The sequence below is a fragment of the Myxine glutinosa genome, chromosome 10, assembly GCF_964187855.1.
Source record: "Myxine glutinosa chromosome 10, kmMyxGlut1.1, whole genome shotgun sequence".
NCBI lineage: Eukaryota > Metazoa > Chordata > Myxini > Myxiniformes > Myxinidae > Myxine > Myxine glutinosa.
This window is the reverse complement of record NC_136270.1, coordinates 44,192,578-44,211,685: the sequence shown is the minus strand read 5'-3', so window position 1 is coordinate 44,211,685 and position 19,108 is coordinate 44,192,578. Positions and strand designations below refer to the sequence as shown.

The 19,108-nt window shown below is 43.4% G+C and overlaps 1 protein-coding gene across 5 annotated transcripts in view; it reads left to right on the top strand.

Annotated features, from left to right (window-relative positions):
• DAPK3 (death associated protein kinase 3) overlaps window positions 1-19,108 on the top strand; it is a 76,666-nt gene that overhangs the window by 15,973 nt on the left and 41,585 nt on the right. For 2 of the 5 annotated variants that reach the window (XM_068127582.2, XM_078785597.1), the window contains exons 1-5: window positions 5,176-5,270; window positions 5,792-5,858; window positions 7,642-7,863; window positions 8,013-8,151; window positions 10,713-10,842. In XM_068127582.2, coding sequence (XP_067983683.2) covers window positions 5,797-5,858; window positions 7,642-7,863; window positions 8,013-8,151; window positions 10,713-10,842 — 553 coding nt within the window. In that variant the 5' untranslated portion in view covers window positions 5,176-5,270; window positions 5,792-5,796. Of the gene's footprint in view, window positions 1-4,936; window positions 5,117-5,175; window positions 5,271-5,791; window positions 5,859-7,641; window positions 7,864-8,012; window positions 8,152-10,712; window positions 10,843-19,108 lie in introns of those variants that run through there. The other 3 variants (XM_068127581.2, XM_068127583.2, XM_078785596.1) reach the window with 3 other exon arrangements.

Sequence of the window (19,108 nt, the reverse complement as noted above, 5' to 3'; positions counted from 1 at the left end):
AAACCCAATTTGTTTTCAATGTTCGTCTTTCATTAATCATCCACTTTCTAAACTCCCCTCTTGCCCCTCCCATCCAAATCCCTCCCCTTGCACCTACACTCCTAAACTCCCCCCTTGCCCCGCCACTCTTAAACTCCCCCCCTGCCCCTCCACTCCTGAACTCCCCCCTTTCCCTTCCACTCCTGAACTCCCCCCTTGCCCTTCCCCTCCTAAACTCCCCCCCTCACTCCTCCCCTTCAAAACTCCCCCCCAACCCCTCCCATTCAAATCTCCCCCCATACCATTCCTCTCCAATTCTCCCTCCTCCCCCCTCCTCCTCAAAGCTGCCTCCTCCCCACTTCGTCTCCCGTCTATCTCATACCTCCACCCCCCCCAACCTTCTTCTTTCCTCTGCCCCCCCTCAAACAACCCCTCACTGTGCCTCATCCCTTCACCTTCAAACCTTTCATCCTCCTCATCCTTCCCTTTCTTGGAACTCTTCTGCAATCGCTGACACACTAACAACTGCTCTCCCTACCTCCCCCTCTCATCCTTCATCTTACCCTACTCCTCCCCTCCCCTGTCCTGTACCCGATGCTCCCCCTCTCTCTTCATTAACGGTATGGACCTCAAACATCCGGGGCCTTCGCTCAAACCTGACTGATCTCTCCATACAGGTTGCTTCTGACAATCCAGACTTGATCTGCTTAACAGAGACTTTCCTCCTTCAAGATGTCTCTGATTCCTTAATATCTCTTCCTGGTTACTCCCTCCTCCGGTATGATAGACCTGAGCCTCGGCCTGGTGGTGGGGTGGCTATCTTTATCAAAAACTCTCTTCCTCACTCTCCTTGCACTGCCCTCTCTCCTCTTCACCCCCAGGAGTACCTCTGGCTATGGCTTCCTCTCCGCTCCCACCTTTTGTTCATATGTGTTCTGTACCGTCCCCCAAACAGTGATGACTCCATCTACATTTCACTGTCCGACAACATGGACCAACTTCTATCCACTCATCCCAACTCTCTCTTCCTCATATGTGGTGACTTCAATTGTCATCATGCCACCTGATTGGGTGTGGGTTCCTCTCTCACCAGTCATGGCACCTCAGCAAAGGACTTCTGTGACTCACTGGGATTGACACAATCTGTCAATTTCCCGACCCGGATCTCAGCCAATGGAGTATCTTCTCTTCTAGACTTGGTTATGACTAACTTCCCTGCTAATGTCTGCTGCTCTTCTTCTGCTCCAATCGGTTCTTCTGATCATGTGCTTGTCAAAGTGGACATCTCTCTGGCCATTCTCAGAGAGCCTCCTCAGCGTCGACGAGTCTGGCATTTCACTCAGGCCGACTGGGACGGTCTTCAAGCAGCCATCATTCGTCTGGATTGGTCTCCCATCTCCACTGCCTCTGACATCAATTCTTCCTGGGAATTCTTCCAAAGAAAACTGATCTCTCTCATGCACAGATTTATCCCATCTCGCCTTCAGTTGTCTTACCCTTCCTCCCGTCCATGGTACACTGAATCTTGTGGTGAGGCAGTTGCCCTGAAACAACTTGCCTTTGCCTCTTGGAAGGCTAATCCAACTGAAGGAAATCTCAGTTCCTTCCACCAAGCTCGGAACAAGTGTGTGTCTACCCTCAGGAGTGCCAGGAAGCACTATCTCTCCTCACTCAAGAATGAACTCTCAAACCTGTCTCCTTCCTCCAAATCCTGGTGGCGTCTGGTCAAATCCGTTTCTGGTGTTTGTTCCCCCTCCATCCCCTCCCTTACCTCAAATGGCCACACAGTTGACATCGCACGTGACAAAGCCGAATGCCTCAACTCTGTGTTTGCCTCAAAATCCTTAGTCCCAAACCCATCTCTCTCTGTTCCCACCTTTCCCAGTCGAACCAAACTGCTCCTGGACTCTGTGACCTTCTCTCCTGACAAGGTGGAGGAGTTTTTGTCAAACCTCGACTCTGATTCTGCAACTGGACCAGATGGCATCAGCCCACGGGTCCTAAAATCCTGCTCTGCTGCTCTATCTCACCCTCTCTCTGTTCTTTTCACCCTATCTTTTGCTCAAGGTCATCTGCCAGCATCCTGGAAATCAGCAAACATTACCGCTTTACACAAAAAAGGTGCAAAAACAGATCCTTGCAACTACAGACCAATCAGCCTGCTCCCAATTATCAGCAAAGTCATGGATTCCATCATTGCTTCAGATATGAAATCTTTCCTCTTCTCCAATGGCTTGATCTCTGATCATCAATTTGGTTTCAGACCAGGTCACTCTACTCTGGACATGCTGCTTCTGCTGTCTCAACAATGGATGGAGGTCCTCAATGCCAAACAGGAAATCAGAGCTGTCTCCCTTGACATATCACGTGCCTTCGATACGGTCTGACACCCAGCTCTGCTCACCAAACTCTCCTCCTATGGTATCCATGGAAATCTCCATGCATGGCTTGCGGACTTCCTCTCTGGTCGTAGTCAACGTGTGGCCCTGAATGGATTTCTCTCATCTCCCCTTCCCGTTCAGGCTGGAGTTCCCCAAGGCAGTATGCTGGGCCCTGTGCTTTTTCTGGTCTTTATCAATGATCTCTCCGACTCTCTGGAAAATCCTCTGTATCTCTTTGCTGATGACTCCACTCTCTGCCACTCCAATCCTCTTCCCTCAGATCGGCAGTCTGCAGCCTCCTCACTCTCTGAAGACCTGGACAAAATCACAGACTGGTCAAACATGTGGAACATGTCTTTCAATGCTGACAAATCTCACACTCTTACTATGTCTCTCCGAAAAGATCGACTGGACAACCCTCCCATCTACTTTCTCAACAATCCTCTCCAAGAAGTTCTGTCGCTCAAGCTTTTGGGTCTCACCATCTGCCATGATCTTTCTTGGGAAAACCACATTTCCAAGCTGGCCTCCAAAGCCAGTCGCCGACTGGGAATCCTCCGTCGTGCGAAGTCCTTCCTAGGCACACCTGAGCTCCTCACCACATACAAGGCTTTCATCCGCAGCTCAATGGAATACTGTTCTCCCCTATGGGCTGGTGCTCCTGCCTCACACCTGGCTCGGCTTCACGCTGTTGAATCCAAAGCTTTCAGAATCATTGGAATCTCCCGCGATGAAGCTATCTCTGAGGGCCTTTCACTCACTCACCGCAGGCAGGTAGGTGGTCTTTCTGTCTTCTACCGACTCCTCTCCGGCCTTGCTCCCCTAGCTCTCTCTGTGCTCTGTCCCCCAAATATTCCTACAGGTCGCACAAGATCTGCCAGCCACCCTCTGATGGTTAAACTGCCGAAATCTCGGCTCTCTGCTCACCTTCACTCTTTCATTCCTCTTTTCTCCTGCCTCTGGAACAAACTCCCACACTCACTTCAATCACACTCCTCCCTCCAGGTCTTCAAAACAGCTGTTCACCACCATCTCTTATCTTCCCCCATCCAAAACCTTGATCTTTTCTACCCCCACTAATTCACCCCAGATCCACCTTGTTTGAAATTCCAACTTCTTTCCTGGAAGTCTTGGCAGTGTCCATATGTTTTATACCTCTCCCACCCACCCCCCCCCCCTTCCCATGCCTCCCCCCCAAAGCCCTCTCCCTCCCACAGTTCTCTCGATGTCTCCATGTCTCTCGGTCCCTGCTCTCAAATGTTGTGTTTGTGTCCTTCCCCCTCTCTCCCCATCTTGTCTACCACTCCCGATGTTATTTGTTTTGTGTGTCTGTTTGTCTTTCTGTGTGATTAATGTTCGCTCTTTCACGAGCCTCGATCTTGTATACAAAAAAAATAAAATAAAAAATAAAAAAAAATTAGTAATTAAAATACGTTAAGACCAACCTCGTTATCTTCAACGAAAATCGTCATCAAACACCAGAACCAATGAGATTCGAGCATTTGAAAAAATATTATTACGCGTTTCGGAGGGTGAAAACGGCGTCAAATATTCTAACATTGACGAACAATTATTTTTTAGAAATCTCGCGGCCGTATGGGATAGTTTTTCACGGCCAGAAATATGGTATAAGTGGTTTACATATTTAGTTTAGAAATACGGATAGTTTTTCACGGCCGGAAATATCCGAAGTTGAGACGGAATTCACCGAATTAATCACTGCAAGCTAACGTCTTCTGGTGGAGGAAGCTGCCGTGCCCGGAGAGTCAGAGAACCAGCCCTGGTGCCTGACAGCGACTGAAGTTAGACGACTACACACTTACTGTGAAAACGTATGTTAAGCCCAGTTAAAAATAGGCCTTAAGCTAAGCACATCGTATAGTTACTTCCTTAAGCTTCTTGTGACATTTATTGTATGCAGGTATTGCTATTGGGGAGGACTGTCTGCTCTTCTCTTTTACCAAGTCTTACCAGGTACGGTACCTACTACACCTACCTACTACCAACTACCTACCTACCTACTACCAACTACCTAACCTACTGATGCCATGGTGATGGGTAAAATAGTGGCAAGAGGTTTTGGCTTCGCCGGCTCATTGCGGCTTTGCAGTCGGTACTAGTAAAATTTAGCGTCAATCGGACCAAGGGTTGCCCAGAAAATGAATCTTTAAAATGCAGACACGCACGTATGCACATGATACATAATCAAATGCCTAACCCTGCTTTTCACTTTGCAGAGTAATAAAACTAAAAGCATCTACACCAAAATGGCCTATGGCTCTCACTAAATGGCAATCCAAGAAAATCAAAATGCCGTACAAAGCCAGAGGACATGATAAACCCCAAATGAAATACACAGGAGCATGCATTTGGGAAAAAGATGGGCGTGGATGTAAATGAGGGGCGTGGCACGTATGAAGAAGAAGCCAAAGTGGGGACGCTCAAATAATCCGCTGCATGTGCGTACGTATTAAATTGATTAAATGTTTTGTCTTATTTGGTATGAATGAAAATAGAATAAAAATTTATGACATGTTCATGTTCTCAAAAAAAAACCCCCAAACACCATGAGACTTAACGACAGTAAAAATAATTTTTCTAAAACTTAAACTACCCCGCGCCGACGCCGTGACGTTTGCGGAATTGTATGAGCAGCGACGGATCGGCGCGCTGGTTTCATCGCTATCTTTTGTTGAGTTTTATTTGCGTTCGTCAAGTGCGTTAAAAATACCATTTCAAAATGCAAGACTAATTCTGTGAGTACAAAAGCCTTTTATCTTGTATTAGTGTTTGACTTGATTTATTTTCGATGAACGTCTGTGTGTAAAATGAAGTGTTTTTTATTTAATTAAACGCCTTTTGGTGTCGTCCATTGGCGGCGATTTTTATGTTGTGTGTGTGAAGCTGAAGGTAAGACGTTTCGTCATCGCTGTTTGACGCGTTATCCACACCGCTCGGCTTTCTCTCCGCGTGTCGGGTCCGCCCGATGGAGCACACAAGATAGCCGGCTCACACCGTTCTTATTTCGTGTGCCCCTTAGCCTTATTTGAAATCTCAGTTTCGTACTGTACCGCCATTTGGGATTTGTTGTTGTTTCTACTTCACGATCTTCCTGGTAAACTTCGCGCCTTTCTCGGTGAATTTCTCACTTTGAGACCAGGGGAGTGTTCAAAGTTACCAAGCAGCTTGTACAGCGTTCGCCAAGCGGCTTAAGCACTCAAGCAAGCACGGTTGCAAAGGAACGGCTGGCTTGGCAAGCGTAAGCAAGCTGCTTGTTAATGGACCATCGACCCCGCAACACGTGGTTATGTCGAACTATTTAGGAAATCAAATAAAATCCGGTTGATACCGTTTGCTGCTTGTTCAATATAATACTTCTTATAAACGTGATTATATTTCTGTATGTCTATGTTTCCACCTCCTGTCTGCAGCAACAATGGAGTCTTTCAAGCAGATCGACGTTGAAGAGGTTTATGAGTTTGGGGAGGAACTTGGCAGGTACAGGTATCGTTCCGACATTGACGGTGTACAGTAACAATCTGTTGTTTTGACAAGTTCCAGCACTTTCATTGAGACACTCGGTTGATTTGCTCAATGCATCGGTTAGATGTAAGCATAAAATGTAGGTTGGTACATCCAAGTACAGTATGTAATGTATATATATATATATATATATATATATATATATATATATATATATATATATATATATATATATATATATATATATATATATATATATATATATATATATCTCTGAGTATAACAACTGGAAATGGACCTATTCCTGGTGTGTTATTCCATCTGCCCTGCAATTTGTCCTCTCGCCCTTTTACTTTGACAGCAATTTGTACACGACGAGTCCTCAGACATGAGGTAACAGCTGAACAGGATGTGTAGCTGAAGGGTTTTAAAAAATCGGCACTGGACATTTGTCGTAATAACTGATGCTATTATTTGGCAGCACCTCCATATGAAAACTTTTAAATGTATACCATTCCAAAGCAAGCTCTTTAGTAAATGATGTGATTCGCACGTTAAGGAATCATTTGAATTTCAAACTGGAAATTAGGGTTCATCATCATCACAAGTGTTTGATTCAGAAATTGTGGGTTAGGGTACAATACCTTCCGAGCCTGCCCTTGGGCTCATCTCCACTGCGGTGATGGAGGGTGAGGGGATGGACGGACGGACGGACGGACACTGCCTTTTATTATTATAGATTGATAGACAAGGGGTTAATCTGTTAATATACATACACTATTGATAGACAACGGGTTAATCTGTTAATATACATACACTTTTGATAGACAAGGGGTTAATCTGTTAATATACATACACTTTTGATAGACAAGGGGTTAATCTGTTAATATACATACACTATTGATAGACAAGGGGTTAATCTGTTAATACGCATACACTATTGATAGACAAGGGGTTAATCTGTTAATACGCATACACTATTGATAGACAAGGGATTAATCTGTTAATATGTATACACTATTGATAGACAAGGGGTTAATCTGTGAATACGCATACACTATTGATAGACAAGGGATTAATCTGTTAATATACATACACTATTGATAGACAAGGGGTTAATCTGTTAATATACATACACTATTGATAGACAAGGGATTAATCTGTTAATATACATACACTATTGATAGACAAGGGGTTAATCTGTTAATATGCATACACTATTGATAGACAAGGGGTTAATCTGTTAATATACATACACAATTGATAGACAAGGGGTTAATCTGTTAATACACATACACTATTGATAGACAAGGGATTAATCTGTTAATATACATACACTATTGATAGACAAGGGGTTAATCTGTTAATATACATACACTATTGATAGACAAGGGATTAATCTGTTAATATACATACACTATTGATAGACAAGGGGTTAATCTGTTAATATACATACACTGTTGATAGACAAGGGATTAATCTGTTAGTACACATATGCTATTGATAGTCAAGGGGTTAATCTGTTAGTACACATACGCTATTGAAAGACAAGGGGTTAATATCTTCAACTTGCTCAAATATCTCAGTTTTTACAGACTATTCCGTCGGCCAAACTTGTGTAAAATGTCATATGGTGCAATTATAACAAAGTTGCATTTGATGTAAAATTATCTTTAAAGATGTGATAAATATTTATTTGAGTTACTTCTAATGACTCCAATGCAGTATTTGTTCTTCCGTGATTGATTGATTGCATTGCTTAAGTCATACGCAATATCTATCCCCCTGGCCTCTCTAGTGGACAGTTTGCGATTGTGCGCAAGTGTCATGAGCGAAGCACCGGCAAGGAATTTGCTGCGAAGTTTATTAAGAAGCGTCGTTCACCGGCCAGCCGCCGTGGAGTCAGCAGAGATGAGATCGAGCGAGAGGTTACCATCCTGAGCTCCATTGAACACCCCAACATTATCACGTTGCATGATGTCTATGAAAATCGGACAGATGTCATTCTTATCCTGGAACTGTAAGATATCTGAATCATCTCTCACTTGTTCATTTCGTAAACTGCCTTATCGTTCTCTCCTTGCATTGTTGTTTGTCCAAAGAGCCAGCCAGGTAACTACCCTTCTGTCATCCCCCCTCCCTTACCCCTCCACACACTCCAATGCGCAGCGTTTCTGGTGGTGAGCTATTTGACTTCCTGGCAGAAAAAGAGTCTCTGATGGAGGATGAAGCCCTGGAATTCCTTTTACAGATTCTGCAGGGTGTTGCACACCTGCATGCTCGTCACATAGCACATTTTGACCTGAAGGTATTTGCTCTGATTTCATGATTATTTTTTAAACAAAATATGGAGAATATCCAATATGGCGAAGTTTATGTTTTGAATTCCACTAATAGGCTGGATCTGGATTTGGACCTGAACCAAAATCTAATCTACTTGGTCTTGTCACCTAACCAACTCGTCCACCAAGTTTAGTCATAACTCATCCATAACTTTTTAATATACACGACTGGTCAAAAGTTTTAGAACACCTCAATTTCTCCAGTTTTTATTGAAATTTACAGTTTAATGTCTCAATGTACTCTGAAATTAAGCATATAACAAATAAACAATTGGAGATAAAAAAGAAATAATAGAATCATTTTGTTTAACAAAATTTAATTTAAATTTTTGACTCAGCAAAGTAGCCACCTTTTGCAGATATAACCGCCGAACACACTCGTGTCATTCTTTCTGCAATGGAAATCAAATATTGTTCGGGAAGTTCTTCCCAACACTGTTGCAGAAGTTCCCACAAATGTGTTGCAGTTGTAGGTTGCTTTGCTTTCACCCTTCTGTCCAGTTCATCCCAAACCAGCTCGATGGGGTTTAAGTCTGGAGACTGTGCTGGCCATTCCATGATTTGAAGCGTCCTGTCTTGTTATTTTCCTCGAAGGTAGTTTTGACATATTGTAGGTCTTTCCTTTCGAGAAATTGCAAAGAAACCAAGGTGTCAGTGTGTACAGTTTCCTACGCCATCAAAAGGCTCTTGGAAACTGGAGGAAACTCTGACAGGAAGAGGTCTGGCAGAACCAAAGCCACAACAGAATCAGAAGGCAAATTTCTGAGATTCAACAGCTTGCGTGATAGGCGGCTCACAGGACAACAGCTTCAAGCACAGCTTAACACTGGTCGAAGTAAGCAAGTCTCAGTTTCAATTGTGAAGAGAACACTTTGAGCTGCAGGTTTGACAGGTCAAGTGGCAGTAAGAAAGCCATTGCTAAGATGGCAAAATAAGAAAAAGAGGCTTGCCTGAGCCATGAAGCACCGCCAGTGGATTACTGAAGACTGGAAGAAGGTCTTATGGACCGATGAATCAAAATTTGAAATCTTTGGTTCATCACGCAGGGTTTTTGTACGCCGTCGAGTGGGCGAAAGGATCGTTCCTCAGTGTGTGACACCATCTGTCAAACATGGAGGAGGAAGCGTGATGGTCTGGGGCTCTTTTGCTGGATCCAGAGTCGGCGACTTGCACAGAGTGATTGGCACCCTGAACCAAAAGGGCTACCACAGCATTTTGCTGCACCATGCAATACCCTCTGGTACACGCCTAGTTGGTCAGGGGTTCATCCTACAGTAAGATAATGACCCTAAACACACCTCCAGGCTATGTCAAAACTACCTTCGAGGAAAATAACAAGACGGTAGGCTTCAAATCATGGAATGGCCAGCACAGTCTCCAGACTTAAACCCCATCGAGCTGGTTTGGGATGAACTGGACAGAAGGGTGAAAGCAAAGCAACCTACAAGTGCAACACATTTGTGGGAACTTCTGCAACAGTGTTGGGAACAACTTCCCAAACAATATTTGATTTCCATTGTAGAAAGAATGCCACGAGTGTGTTCGGTGGTTAAATCTGCAAAAAAAGGTGGCTACTTTGCGAGTCAAAATTTTAAAATAAATTTTGTTAAACAAAATGATTCTATGATTTATTTTTTCATCTCCAATTGTTTCTTTGTTCTATGCTTCATTTCAGTGTACATTGAGACATTAAACTGCCTAAATTTCAATAAAAACTGGAAAAATTGAGGTGTTCTAAAACTTTTGACCGGTAGTGTATGTTGTATATCGCTTTTTGCCCGATCTCTCAATGGTGAAGAATCGCTTCAAAAATTTAATAATTCTCTAAATCCGAATCCATATCAGGTCTTCACCAAAATCGAACCGATTAGTCCGTGTCACACATCCAACCTGTCCACCAAGTTTTAGCCAAATCCGTCCATAACGTTTTGAGATTTCCTGCGATATGTTGGTTTTAGCCCTATCACTCAATGGTGAAGAATCACTTTAAAATTAAATAATTATCGTATCTGAATCCATATTCAGATCTTCACCAAAATCGAATCGATTTGTCGTTGTCACACACCTAACCTCTCCACCAAGTTTCGTCCAAATCTGTCCATAACCTTTTGAGATATCCTGCTATGTATCGTTTTGGGCCCAATCTTCCAATGGTGAAGAATTACTTCAAAAATTCTTCTAGCTGGAACCGAATCCGGATCTTCACCAAAATCTAATCGCTTAGTCCGTGTCACATACACTACCTCTCTGCCAAGTTTCATCCAAATTCGTCCACAACTTTTTGAGATGTCTTTTTCACAAACAAACAAACAGACAGGGGTGAAAACATCACCTCCATCCACCGTTGGTGGCGGAGGTAATAATTTTCTTTTTTAGCTGTTGTTTTCATCAAGTTTTTCTCGAGTACAAAGTGGACGTTTTGCATTTTGAGATGTTTTCTAGTTTCATCGTGCATTTATACAGCCTAACTAAACAAGTAAATTAGAGTTTTCCTTTGCTCTGCTTTTTCTCTGTTTCTTGCCCTCAGCCTGAGAACATCATGTTGCTTGACAAAAACAGCAGCCACCCAAGCATCAAGCTCATTGACTTTGGGTTAGCCCATCACATCGAGGACGGCATGGAGTTTAAAAACATTTTCGGTACCCCGGAGTTTGTTGGTATGTTCATGTGCATTCTACATTTGCCTCATTTCCCAGCACAAGCAGCACGTTTCCTTTTGAATATTTCCCATCGAAAAATTGTATTTTTGGATCACGTGATCATGGGTCTCTGCACCATTCTTATCTAATATATGAAACTCATTCGAACCACTGACTGACTCACTGACTGATATGAATGTTCGATACCTACCGGATGAGGTAGAAAGCTTAACTTTTGCGAGCCGACAGACGTCGAAGTAAATACACCGGGAAAAATCACAGAACTGTCAGATCGCATCCGGAAATTAAAATTTAGGTTTAAAAAACGGTAAATGTGCCTGTAATTTTTTTTTACCTCAAATTGATATCTAGCATTTGAAAATTGTAATTTATATAACTGGTGTTGGGCTAGCGGCTAGGGTGCCGGCTTAGGATCCCAGGATCCTGGGTTCGAATCCCGGTCGATCGCTGAATTAACGCCAGGGGGGTTGACTCAGCCTGTCATCCTTCCGAGGTCGGCTAATTGAGTACCAGTTCACTGGTAATTCCCTGTTTGTCGCTAAAGGTGGCAAAAAGGGTTGGCGTCAGGAAGGGCATCCGGCCGTAAAACATTGCTTCAAAAAGGGGACCAAAAAACAACAACAACCACGGTTCCCGAAAAAGGCCAACCCCCGCTTGCGGGGAAAAATGGCCTCTAAAGGTGGTTTTATATAACTGTAAACTGCGAAAAATAACCCATATAACGTCTATTTATTATGAAGCACGGTTCGTCATTACCTAAACTGTGTAAGCATACCCCACTAGTAATAATAATCATAATATGGATTAATGATTCACAATCTAAGATTAATCCTACTTCATGATTTCTTTACAATACAAAAAGTTGAGTATTAAAATACTTAATATAAATATCACTGTCCAAATAAGGAGGTTTTTTTAAACTCTCAAGTGTTACAGCAGCTCAAATAATCTCAGGAGGTTTATTTCAGGTATTTGCGAGCAAAGGCACAACCCCTGCACTGGGTGGATCTCGATCAGGGGACCGTGAGAGTAATATAATGACTCGGACTATAATTACACTGTCTGGTTCTTAAAGGTCCAAACAGGCTTTGAAGGCCTGTGCGGATGCCTCCTGCATTGAAGTTCCTTGTAAGGGAATACATAATATGGCCGGAACCTCTGATCATTATTTTGGCAATTGGTATCATTCCTCAAATTCATTCATGAGATAAAACCAATTTCCTGAACATAGTTTGGTTTCTTGTCATGGTGAATTCCTCCACCCAGGACATCCCAAACAATTTATTGTGACCATGTCTGTAACATGTCAGAGTTTGCATGCTAGCTTTCATGCAAATGTGTATTTAAATCTTGGAAAATTGGCTTTTATCCATCACAACATGCAAATGCTACATAGTATCCTGTGGGATGTGGCGTCGATCGAATATGAATAAGGAAGCTCCTGAAACCATGGTCTTTGGAGACTTTAATGTCCATTACAAAGAATGTTTGGTCCACTCATGCCAATGATGCTTCTGGTGTTGGTGCTTGCAATTGTGCTATGTGACATGTCCTTACCCAGATAATTTCAGCTCCCACCCAAATTCCGGAATGTGCTACCGATAAAATAGGTATCTTCTTGATCTGTTTTTGTGCTCAAATCCTCGGGATTGCACTCCAAAGACCTTTGTTCCACTCTGAAATTCAGATCATGCCAATGTTGATGTCTGAATAGTTTGCTCCTCACCAACCACTACCACCCATCCATTCCATCACACAATTATCTAGTATGGCAAGGCTGACGGGAATGCGTTTCGGCATTTCCTGGGGGATATTTCCTGGAAGTCCGTCTTTTACCTCGGCTCTTCTGAGGCAGCCACTGAGGTCACTGAATGGATTCAAGCTGGCATGGATATCTTGATTCCTGCTCAGACCTATCAAGTGAAACCTCACTGCCAGCCTAGGTTCACTCCTCCTTGTGCCGCCGCTATCTCACGTCGAAGTCACTTCTTCCATCGGTACCATAGAGTTGGGTCTGGTGAAGCTCATCATCTTTTCCAATTTGCTAGTAACCACTGCAAGAAATTTCTTGTTGAAGCCAAGTCCAGTTACTCCGTGTTTGTTTGTAACTCTATTTTAACAGAACTCCCAAGCTACATGGACTTTTGGGGAGTTGCTAACAGTGTCCTGTCCTTTTCAAGGGTCCTGAAGTCCTTTCCTCCACAATTGATAAAGCCAACCTCTTTACTGAGTGTTTCCCTGCAAACTCCACACTTGATGACCAAAATCAATCACTGCCGACGTATCCCTTCCATGTGGAGATTAATATATCCACTGTCATTATCACTCCTCAAAGTTGGGAAAGTCCTCTGAGGGCTGGACATTTCAAAAGCTGCTGGACAAGATCGTATCCCTGCAATTTTCCTAAATATGTGCTTGCCTGAATTGTCCCATATTCCTCTCAAAACTGTGCAACATATGCCTATCATAGTCAGTTTTCCCACCTTGCTGGAAGTTGGCTTCAGTTGTACCTGCACTTGAAGGCTCTGGCGAGAAATCTGATCCTTCAAACTATAGGATCAGCCTTCGTCCCATTATGTGCAAAGTATTTGAATGCCTTATCAACCAGCCAGACTTTCCTGAAAGGCCACAAACTCCGAACCGACACTCAGTATGGAGTCCATCATTTCCGGTCTACTGGTGATGTCCTTTCCCTCATAACTGAATACATGAACCAAGCCTGAGGCTAGCGTGGCGAGGCTAGACTTGTAGCCCTTGACATATCTCAGGCTTTTGATAAGGTTTGGCATAAGGGTCTCATTCACAAGCTAAAGTCGGATATTATCACTGGGCCTTCGCTTGCAATAATCTCAGACTTTCTCACAGACCACCAAATGTTTGTGTGGCAAGAAGGTCAATGTACTGCAGTCCATACCATTAATGCAGGCTCTGTGTTTGGCCTTCTTTGTTTCTGCTTTACATAATGACCTGCCCACCAACATTTCATCTCTGCTAGCTACTTAGGCTGATGACACAACTCTATACACCACCTTGTCCTGGCTTCCTGCCTACATCACTCCACCTTCAAGCCAGCATCAATCTAAATAGGGACCTTGAAAATGTCCATAACTGGGGAAAAGACTGGTTCGTCACCATAAATATACCTGGTGTTGGCGTAATGGTTAGGGCAGTGGGCTTGGGATCCTAAGGTCCTGAGTTCGAATCCCGTTCAGCTGTTGAATTAATACCAGGTGGGGTTGACTCAGCCTGTCATCCTTCCAAGGTCGGCGAACTGGGTTCCAGGGTACTGGGTCCTCTCTGAAGGAGGTTGGTGGCAGGATTTGCACTCCAGCCGCCATAAAAACACCTCGTTCCGTAGCACACACAGTGGTGTGTGTCGGGATGGTGCTGAGGAGTCGTCCAAGGACGCAGCGACGTACTGATCCAGCGTATGCTCCTATATATATATTATAGGAGCATACGCTGGATATATATAACTGGCTCTGGCAAAAGCAGACACTTTGGGGCATTTCTCTTAGCGAGAAAAAGCCGAAGAGAGTCAAAATATGACCACAGGGACCAAATTGAGATTTTTACATGGATAGAAAGAGCAACTTCTCTCGATTATTATGCACCAAAACATTTTTCCAACAAACAACAGAAAAGTTGTGAAATTCGACGAAGAATCTAAAATGTCATTCTCAAAATGTGCTCATAATGACACGATTCCTCGGTCAAAAAGACACGAAGATCGCGCAATTTCGATGTTTTACTGCGAGCCATACATCGTGATTCGAAGGAGATCCCTGACATACATGTCTGGTTTGAAAGCTCTATGTGTGCACATTCTTTGTGCGTGTGAACTGTATTGTGAACTTTGAACCTAATTATCTCCATTGTTTAAACGAAAATAGAATTGTCATTAAAATACCATAACGTCCTTAATTTTCATCCAATTAACATAATGTATATATCAAATAAAAGCGAAAAGCATGGGGAATCAGATGATATCAATATCTCAATTTGGATTTTTGCCCCCAAGTGTCTGCTTTTGCCAGAGCCCCGCACATTCATTCATTCATCTTTATATATATATAGTCGTGTGAAAAAGTAAGTACACCCCATGTAAAGTTTTGGTTTTTTTCAACAGACAGCTATTTGATCTTCATTTCAACAATATTGATAGATAAAGGTGATATAATTAAACAAATATCATGAAACATTTCCATTTTGTAGTCCATTGTATAATTTAAATAAACATAAATGCAAATTTCGCATGTGGAAAAAGTAAGTACACCCTTGGCTCTAATAGGTGGTATTGCCCCCTTTGGCAGAAACAACCTCAAGTAGGCATTTCTTATAACTGTCTACCAGTCTCTGACATTGACTGGGAGAAATTTTTGCCCACTCCTCCATGCAGAATTCTTTCAGCTGTGCGATGTTTGAGTGGTTTCTTGCATGCACAGCTCGTTTCAAATCCCCCCGCAACATCTTGATGGGATTTAGATCCGGGCTTTGACTTGGCCATTCCAGAACCCTCCATTTCTTTCTTTTCCGCCATTCCTTGGTGGATGTACTGGTATGTTTAGGGTCATTGTCATGTTGCAAGGTCCACCTTCGGTTGAGCTTCAACTTTCCGACAGATGGCCTCACATTATCCTCAAGCACCCTCTGGTACAATGAAGAATTCATAGTGGATTTTATGATGGTGAGCTGCCCAGGCCCTGATGGAGCAAAGCTGCCCCAAACCATAATATTTCTACCACCATGCTTTACAGTTGGTATCAGGTTCTTGTGGTCAAATGCTGTCTTTGGTTTTCGCCAAACATGTCTTCTGGTACTGTGGCCAAATAGCTCTACCTTTGACTCATCTGTCCAGAGCACATTGTTCCAGAAGTGCTGGTCTTTGCCGAGGTGTTCATTGGCAAACTTTAGTCTTGCCCTGATGTTCTTTCTGGACAGCAAAGGTTTCCTCCTGGCACACCACCCATGTAGATCAAATTTGTGCAGCCTCTTTCTAATGGTAGACTCGTGCACTTTGACATCAACAGTGGCAAGAGCTACCTGTAGGTCCCGTGATGACATTCTGGGGTTCTTCGAGACTTCTTTCAGCGTCTTGCGGTCTGCTCTCGGGCTGAACTTGCTGGGGCGGCCTGGCCTGAACAAGTTGGCAGTTGTTTGGAATCTTCTCCACTTGTAGATGATCTTCCGGACAGTCGAATGATTGATTTTAAATTGTTTGGAGATCTTTTTAAATCCCTTCCCAGACTCGTAGGCATCTATAACCTTTTTTCTGAAGGCCTCAGAGAGCTCTTTTGATCTAGGCATGGCGATGCTGCACACTTCAACAACAAAGAGCAAACCAAACTAAATGTCTGAGGTTTAAATAAGACAGGTTCCTCCAAGATCCTCTCTAACGATGTTCTAATCATTTGCACCTGAGCTGGTGCACATGATTCTAATTTTAGGTATTTGAAGTAGTGATAAATGTAGGGGTGTAGTTACTTTTTCCACATGCGAAATTTGCATTTATGTTTATTTAAATTATACAATTGACTACAAAATGGAAATGTTTCATGATATTTGTTATATTATATCACCTTTATCTATCAATATTGTTGAAATGAAGATCAAATAGCTGTATGTTGAAATATGTTGAAAAAGTCAAACCTTTACATGGGGTGTACTTACTTTTTCACGTGACTGTATGTTAGGGTGGTCCACAGATATATGTAATATTTAATACTATTAAAAATCCATGCTCCACAAGGCTGCTCTTGTTCCTATGTTTATAAAGATCATATGAACCAAATATGAGGTCAATTGGAACTTATTTGGAGGTTGCTCAAAAAATAACATTTTTAATTTATCCTGTTTTTTTCAGATGGCAGAAACTCGCAGCTCTTCCACAGTTTGGTTGCTGGGCAAGTCTGAAAAGAAAATAATCGGTGAGGGACTACCAACCAAAGGACACACATTGCAGAAAATGGTGTACCATCACATACAAGAACACCATACAGTTCGTGAAAGTGCCAAACTTAGTGTACAAGCTGTGTGTGCATACTGGGAGAAAGCACGAATTCCAGTGCAGAGAGTAAATTCCTGTGAGCGCCAACTTTTGAAGTTGTATGATGCCTACAAACTGGTAAAGAAAAATAGAACCAAGACATTCGAAAACTATAGAGTGAAGGACCAGATGTTCAAAGATGATCTTTAATCCCTCTTCGATATTTCACCAAATGATGCGCTTGAGAAAATGACGAATGAAGAAGACAAAGCATTCCTTATCATGCAGCGTGAGGATCCCGCAAGTTCACGTTTGGGATCTGTGGACAACACTCTGGCAGTGAAGGAGAACAGAAAGCGTATTCGGCTTGAGAATGAAGATAAAAGAAAGAAGAAACATGCTGCTGAGACTCGAACAGCAATGCAATCTGTTCCATCAACATCGGCTGTGGTTGATGATGATTATGAGTCTGAGATTGAAAGCTCCGATTCAGGGGACAATCAATTAAAACTCCAAAGTCCATCTTCTGCCAAACAGGCGAAAAAGGCTCCCATCAAGGTGCTCACTCCAGCAATAGTGGCAACTCTGGACAGAGTATATCTCTCAGATCGGCGTGCTATGTTTGTGGCCAGTGCTTTTGCACAATCTCTTGGTCATACCATTGAAGACAAGTGCAAGCCAACAATAATAAATAATTTGAGTAATTGAAAATAGATAATTATCTGGGAATTGATGTGTGATGCTAAAAATTCTGTATCTTATTATTCATTAAAATTTATCAACATTGTGAGCAACCTCTAAATATTGTCCAATCAAGCTCAAATTTTCACCACAAACTACTTTCTTCAATAGGAATAGGGGCAGGCTTGTGGAGAAATGAAAATCCAATCTTCAAATTTTTGGATATCAATATATATATTGTTGCGGATCTCTCCGTCGGCCTCTTTTCCCCTTATCGAGGGGGGATTAATCCCCTCATCTATGACTGACCGACGTGAGTCCTGAAGTTGCACAAGCTCCCTCCGGAGAGGCAGGTGCGCAACCTCGTTCGCGACCGCGGACAGATGTTAATTACCGAGCGGTTTAGCAACCGTGGCACGAACCATTAACAAGAACTAGACCCGATTCTCATTCGTTGGCCAAATCGTGCCACAGGTATTCAATTGGGAAATCACAAAGACGACCGGACGAGCATGAAGAAGAAGAACGAAGGTAGGAAATACAAATATAATTTATTACTTATATTATGTACACAATCAAAAGAAACCAAGGAGAAGGAAGGATAAGAAAATAAAGACAGAAAGGATGGAAGGACCAGAAGACACAGTGCACATACTAACTTATCTAAACAGGCTTAACTTATACCCAGGGACAAGACACACAGAACAAACTCACGTACACAAAAGGATGGAATGGCAGGAATGGTTTGGGACGGCAGAGGAGGGTCCAGGCAGATGGTAGGCGTCGAAGTCCAGCTCCAAGCGCGCGCTCCGATCCGCGCTTTTGGGGTCGAGGCGAAAACCCGGCAAACACAGCACCGCTTCGGGCTGGCAGCGAGGAGCCGGCAGCTCCACGTATTTGGTTTCACACCGGCAGCTGTCTCACGCGTCCTCCGCCTCCTGCGTCTCCGACGCTCTCTTCCTATTCCGCAGAATCTGCCTCTGGTCCAGCGCACCTCCCTCAAATCCCTCTCTCTGCTTCTCCTCAACTGGACTCTTACGCACTCTCAAAAAGGCTTGCGCGGGCGCTTTTATAACGCGCTTTTAGATCAACCCGCGCCACGCCCGTGATGGTATCTCACCAGCCCTGATTGGCTGGTGGGGGCTCGCTGGCTCCACCTTCCGATGACGAGGGGCGGGCAACGCCCTTGTTCGTGGGCTTGACCGCGTGCGTAATGGAGTTTGGGGTGAAGAAAACCGCCCAATGCACTGAGGATTGGGGGAGACTTGAAAAGGGATTCTGTCTTATCTGAATTTGGTGCAATGTAGAGTCAACTCTTGTCCCTGGTGTTGGGCTGGCGGCTAGGGTGCCAGCTTAGGATCCAAGGATACTGGGTTTGAATCCCGGTCGATCGCTGAATTAACGCCAGGGGGGTTGACTCAGCCTGTCATCCTTCCGAGGTCGGCTAATTGAGTACCAGTTCACTGGTAATTCCCTGCTTGTCGTAAAAAGGCGACAAAAAGGGTTGGCGTCAGGAAGGGCATCCGGCCGTAAAACATTTCTTCAAAAAGGGGACCAAAAAAACAAAAAAAAAACAACAACAACCACGGTCCCCGA